Genomic DNA, 6408 nt, shown 5'->3' with positions numbered 1-6408 from the left:
TGCTTCCTTGAGTTGTGGGAAGTCTTCGGGTTGGATGGTTGCAGCCGCCACGTGCACGTCGGCCACGTAGTTGCTAGTTGGGAACATTCTCGTAGCAACGTCTTCGACTTGGGTCTCCGGGCCTCTGGGTACGTCCAGCAGGTCGAATTGCCTGGATTGTGGGACTCTGTTCCACAGTAGTTGAATCATGGCAGTTTCTTCCATGTTGAACGCTGCACGTCGGACTGCATCCAGTAGTTGTCGCCAGTGATTCGTCCATGGTCGATGAGGGAGCCGGTGTAGCGCTATTGCCGTTGGCCTGTCTGGTTCATCCGTCGCGGATCGGGTAGTTCCTCTGTGCCGCTTGGTGCGAAACTTATGGTAGAGCGAGAAGCAACACACCAAGGGAAGAAAGCATCAAGGGAAGAAAGAACCAAGCGACGATGAAAATAGTCTTGATGACCTCAAACTGAGGTGAGCGACAGACTCCCGTGATCAACAAGGGCGGTAAGGATGTCAGCTTGTTCTCTGTGGCCTCCACGATTTTGTAGAGTCTGAAAAATGTGGGCGAGATGTAAGTGGAAAATGTGGGTGAGATGTAAGTGAACAACCACGCCCCTAGAGAATAAACAACGTAACCACTAGTAGGAAATATACCACTTTGAGTAATTTGGTCACCCGGGTTTGTCGGTATGCCATGGCTACCGGTACGAATAACCCAAGCGTTGACATCGGTTTCATCTCTGAGCGGGTCGGCCGTGAACCTGACGCGCCACCCCGGGGCCTCTCCTACACCCATTGAAACGCGCTCTGACGGTGGCTGACGAAAAGTCTAACCACTAGCGTTTCGTCGTGGATGTGGCGTGCTCGCCGACGGCCGTCGCCAAGTCATCCGCCCACTGCTCAAATTTCGCTTCGGTGACGGCGGTGAGCTTAACTCGCGCAGGCCTGTTGCGCAAACTTGCATCGGCACGGTTACTGACTCCCCCCATTCGACAAAAAAGGTTCGGCGGGTGAGACATACCAACTTAAACCAGACCTTGCGCACTGACATACCATGCATGCATGGTGTTCTGTACCGCTGCAACATCAGCGGGTTGATGTAGGGTTTGGTTGCAGACCCTCCCAGACCCTCCCAGACCCTCCCTCATGTGTGTTCGACCACAATGGCAGTTGAGCGGCCATACACTGTGCCTAAATATCAGCAAATATTTTTTAAAAGACTTCTTCTCCGGGGATAACCGTTAGGGCGGTTGCCAGTTCCCGTTCTCGAATACGACGCGCCAATTCCCTCTTGTACTCAGTCCACTCTTCTTTTGTTGGGTGCCACTTTTGATCCTCTCCTGCAGAATATATCTTTTCGAACTTACCAAAAGCATCAGTTTTGACTATGGTGTAGTTCAGTGGTTTGTTCGCGATGTCACTCATATCACCGGTACCACCAGGTAAGCCGGTAAACCACCAATCGGAGTTTCCGAAGAGTACGGTTGCCTCGGGGCAAAGTTTCTTGGCGACTACTGCATTGTCCGGCGGTCCGTAGGTTTTGAAGCCCTGGCGAGCTAGTGCCTTTTCGAACCCGACAACGGCTTCCTCGCAGTCCTGTGGCCACAAGTCTTGTTGTGGGTCCGGTCGGTGCAAGTACTGTTGGTGCTCCCAATGTGCCTTATGACTGATTGCGGGATATGGCATAGGGCTTCTATACCACCAGTTATACCCCCAAAGCATTGCGGTTCCGATAGCGGTCACCACGACCGCACTCAACCGTGGCATCTGAAATTTGAAACTTGGCTTCCATGATTTGGGTTTCCATGATTTGGGTTTCAATGACTCCCACGACCAGGGTACATTCTTCAAGTCATCACTCAGCCACATCAGGGGCTCCAACACGTAGTCGGGGAGAGAACGGTACCAAATAGGGGGTTGCGGTATGCTCCGTAATTGATCAAACCTAACGCACGTCCAGATACATTCTTTGTGGCCACCAAACTCGATTTTGCCACGATTTCGCTTTTCAGCAAGAACCCAACTCCTTGCACGCTCAACAGCTTTCTCCCGGTCCGTCTCCGAGAAGTTATGAAGCATGGTCTGGGCCACCACGTGCATGACCTTCTCCATAACTTCCCATCGGGCCTGCATACGTTTCTCTTCTCTCCTGCTCAACCGCTCCCTCTGCATGACAAGGTCCGCCTCCGCCCCCGGGTCTAAGTATTTTGGATGGTCAGCAAGTTCCCCATCCGGTAGTTCACCAGACTCCTGCAATTTCTCAACCTGGTTACGGACACGCTTTAGCAAACTTGCGGCAAGCTCACGTATTTCCGCCAACCTCGCGTCCTCGTTTCTTTTTGCCGGTATGAGCACAACGCTACTCCACTCCATCAACTGATCCAACTTCTGCATATGCTTCGGTGTCATACCCGGTGGCAACGCCACCCACACTTTCACGCTCGATGTAGCTGTAGCGGTATTCGTAACACCTCCAGGCCACCGACCTTCAACTGTCATCTCCCACCACGTGGCATCCTTATCATCACTCTTCACCACCAACCTCCCGCCCTCAACCGTCATCACCGTTGCCGTCCAGCCAGCAATCACAGATACAGAACGCCTTTCACTCACTACCCCCAGCATTTTTAAAAAAAAAACACTAAACCACTCTTCCTAGACCAAACGCCACAACAAGCAAGGTGCTTGCCTAGTTGCTTCAACCAAATTCGTGAAAAAAGTGCTTCAGTCCGGGCTTCTTTTTTTGCGACCAGGCTTCAGTTTTTCTGTAACAAAGTCTGCGGAGCCTGCCTCCAAACGTACCTTAGTCCAGAAGGCGCTCGTCTTGCTTTTTGCTTCGTGGACCGAGCTGGTTGTGAGGCAGAGTGGCGCCAGCAGAAGTCTGATTCTTGACTTGTTGAAGGGGTGATCCAGATGGTCGGGTGTGCTGGATGGGAAGTAGTCGGACGAATCAACGGAACTAGGTCGGGAGGTATTGAATGAATCCAAAGAGCCGAGAGAGTCAGGACGGGAGCTTGAAGACAATTGTGACCAAAAGCCTGGACGGTGGTTTGAGCAACCCGTTTGGGCGTTCACGAATTGACGCCAGGCGTCGTCTCCATCACCGTCGCGACTTTCGTCATGCTGGAAGTTGAGTACGGCGTAAACTTGGTTATAGCAGCCGACAAAGAAGTGTGTGTTCGGGCAAAGTTTGCGGGCATGGTGAAGTCCAAGAGCACACTGTCGTTCAAGGTAGTCGACCATCTTAGGAGCGAAGCGAAAGTAGCGCAGTAGGCTGCGGAGTGGGGTAACACGCCAGAGTGCGATTTGCTTGTCGATTTCGCCGTGTACTTTTTCGAAGGTCTCTTCGTCTTCGGGCAAAAGTTCACTACGCCAGGGCATCCAGGTGGCTGAGCAGGGCAGCTCTTCGGTATTCGTTTGTAGTGTTGTGGCCACATCCGCGATGGCAGTGGCTGCACGCGCATATTCCTCACGCCACGAACCACGCATCCATGGCCTCACCACGTCCCAACGTGCACCCGGAGCGTAGTCACTATCCGGCCATATCGATCGTGGTGTCTTCGGTGAAGGAGGCACCCAGTGGTCCACATATGGGGCCAGTCTCATATTCGAAACGCACCCAGGTACCGCTAGACTCGTAAGCGGTCCCTCAATGCATCGCGCGCAAGAACGCGTTTGAATGCCTTCACCCGCCGCATCTGTGGACACTGTCGCCACACGTCCGTAACGGTCCATACTGAGCATAGGTCGACACACACCTTTCCACACGCGGTCTCGATACCGCCCCGACTTATCCCACTCATGATACGCCGCCAGCAATGATTTTCGCAACTCATCCAACCACTTAAAGTCAGCAGTCAGACTCGCGTGCACAGCTAACGCCGCACGGTCTAACTTGGCTAAAAATAAATCATGCCAACTATCTTCTTGCCAACTACCTTCCTGCCAAGTGCCTTCATGCCAAGTACCTTCTTGCCAACTACCTTCATGCCAACTACCTTCATTTTCCTGCCACCAATTGCCGTGTGCTGACTTTGCCACAAATCCGTCTTCCGCCCAATCTCCGCCAATCATCGTTTCCGGCACAGGAACGAAGCCTTCGGCCACGAGCCCCACCACTTTGCCGACACGAGCCAAATGTAGCAAAGCGCGCTGAGCCCAACGGACTCGATCCTTCTCTCCGCGAACCTCAAACCTCTCCTCTCCAGCCACATACTTCTCGTACTCGAAGTCCAGATATACTGTCGGCCGGATTTGTCGGGCGTGCAACTGTATTTGGTCCTTGTGACATAGCAGGAGGTCATCATTCTCCATCAGCTTGTCCAACGTCTGCAATGCAATAGCCAGATAGAGTCTCGGAGTCAGCCTGTCTGCACGACCCAATCGTAGTCGCTCGCAGTTTTTCAAAGGCTCAGGCACATGCGTCGAACTTGAAGAATCCGACCCAAAGAGAACCGTGTCCGTCAACAGAGACGCACATGGGCAATCCTTAGGATCCCCGGCATCAAATATCGTCCCTAGAGCAACTGACAGAAACGGAATGTTTTGCGCTTCTTCCAATGATGAACCGCAACTTCGCATAATTTAATCGGAAAATTCACAGACCTGTTGGGGTCGGGACGGACTGAATTGAATTGTAAAAATCATTAGCTATAGTCGGTATAGTCAGCGCAGCCTGCATCTTGGCGCACTTGGGCCCAGAAGGTGGCGGTCCTCTGTTCCGCTTCCTCGGCTGAGTCTGCTCGGAGGCAGGTGGGAGCAAGGAGTGCCCGGAGCTTAGATCTATTGGATCTCCCCTGGTCGTCGGTGGCGTCGTTGATCTTGTCGCCGCCTTCGAATTCTAGGACAACGTAGACTTGGTCGTAACAACCAATATAATAGTTATGTGTTCCTTGGGTAGTATTAGGGTTGCGAGCAACATGTTGAAGAGAATTAGCGGTATGGCGTTGAAGTGTGGTTACTAGATGTGGTGCAAGACGGAAGGCGTCAAGGAGGTCTCGCAGATTGAGCACGCGCCAGTGTGCGATGCGGCGATCGAGGTCGGCTTGGACGAGTTCGGCGGTATCGTCTGAATCGGACCACGGTGGCTGCTTCCAGGGCTTCCAAGTGGCGGACCAGGGTAGACGGGCGGTATGAGTGCCATGAGTGTTTGCTACGTGTGCGATCCGTTCCGCAACACGTTCACTTTCGGCAAACCAGGTGCCCTGGACACGATTGTATAATTCATTCCAGTTGTGGTGGACCTGATAGTCCCCGCGGACATCCCAGTAACCTGTTTCGATCCAGCGACGTAGAGGTGCACGCGGGTCCGAACTTACACCCAGTAGAACCGGGTGCGGAATATGAGCCGCTGCCACATTACCTTTAGCAGGAAAACTCATTACCGCCCCAGGTCGGCAACCCTCACACAAACCACCACGCCGCCATGCACACGCAATCTGGTGTGCCAAATCTAGTTGCAACATTGGACGACAGATGTTCTTCCAATAACCAAACGCATAGCCTTCCGTCTCATCTAGACCACGGTATGCCTCCAACAAACGCGTGCGAAGAGCACCCCAACCTGACGCCGGCACCAGCAGGGCCTCTTCCACTGCACGCCCCACAGCTCCCTCCTGTACCACCTTACCCTCATTAAATAAACCGAGCAACGCACCTTGCGCCCACTTCAACCTCTCCGTTTCGCCGCTTGAGGGAGCGTGCGTCGCTGACGGCGCATTCGTTGTGAGAACGCAACCCTTCGGGGCCCGCCTGCTAACCGCACCTTTCCGTCGTACTTGGAGTGCTCCGGATCTATTACCACCTGGACGTGTCCCGAGTTCGTACGAAACTGCAACTGGTCCTTCGACCACAGGACGGCGTCACGATTTCCCCTCAAGTTGTCGATGCACTGTAATGCGATTGCCAGGAATAACCTGCAGCCTAGCATGTCATCCTCGTCGAACTGTAGTCTCACACAGCCCTCCATCGGTGGCGGTAGACGTGGGTTCGAAACACGCCGATGCCGCACCAGCATTGTCTCGCTCGGTAGCGAGATGCAGAACTCATCGCCGCAGTCGTAAATCAGGGCGAACAGCAAAGTCCCTTCCGGATCCGAAAAGGACGATCGACACCCCCTCATGAATTAAAATTCCTGCACCGAGATGAGTGTGGGAAATAGGTGGGCACGAATAGGTGGGGTGCCCGCAGGAATCGAATCTGCGCCTCTTAACAACCCCCGACCTGCCTGCGCCTCTCAACAACCCCCGACCTCCCGACCTTGCCTGCGCCTCTTAACAACCCCCGACCTGCCTGCACCTCTCAACACCCCGACCTGCCTGCGCCTCTTAACAACCCCCGACCTGCCTGCACCTTGGCCACCGACTGTAACTGAAGTCATTAGAACTGAAGCACTGAAGACTGGTAAGGAAAAAATAGACTGTCAGC

General features: G+C 53.6%; 3 protein-coding genes across 3 annotated transcripts; all 3 read right to left on the bottom strand.

Annotated features, from left to right (window-relative positions):
• Nucleotides 1-1194: 1194 nt before the first annotated feature.
• On the bottom strand, nucleotides 1195-2607 carry GNI_182910 (hypothetical protein; the record flags this gene model as incomplete). Its single annotated transcript, XM_011135242.1, has 1 exon — nucleotides 1195-2607. The coding sequence occupies one exon, from the start codon at nucleotides 2605-2607 to the stop codon at nucleotides 1195-1197; it is 1413 nt and encodes a 470-aa protein (XP_011133544.1).
• Nucleotides 2608-2706: 99 nt separating this feature from the next.
• On the bottom strand, nucleotides 2707-4563 carry GNI_182900 (hypothetical protein; the record flags this gene model as incomplete). The annotated part of the gene is made up of 1 exon (XM_011135241.1): nucleotides 2707-4563. One exon carries the CDS (start codon nucleotides 4561-4563, stop codon nucleotides 2707-2709), a length of 1857 nt encoding a protein of 618 aa, XP_011133543.1.
• Nucleotides 4564-4628: 65 nt separating this feature from the next.
• On the bottom strand, nucleotides 4629-5648 carry GNI_182890 (hypothetical protein; the record flags this gene model as incomplete). The annotated part of the gene is made up of 1 exon (XM_011135240.1): nucleotides 4629-5648. A coding segment is annotated over one exon (1020 nt), but the record flags the coding sequence as incomplete, so codon positions are not given.
• Nucleotides 5649-6408: the final 760 nt, after the last annotated feature.

The sequence above is a fragment of the Gregarina niphandrodes genome (genome assembly GCF_000223845.1).
Source record: "Gregarina niphandrodes unplaced genomic scaffold scaffold00071, whole genome shotgun sequence".
In the NCBI taxonomy this organism is placed as follows: domain Eukaryota; phylum Apicomplexa; class Conoidasida; order Eugregarinorida; family Gregarinidae; genus Gregarina; species Gregarina niphandrodes.
The sequence above is the reverse complement of the archived record's forward strand: the minus strand, read 5'-3'. Positions and strand labels throughout refer to the sequence as shown.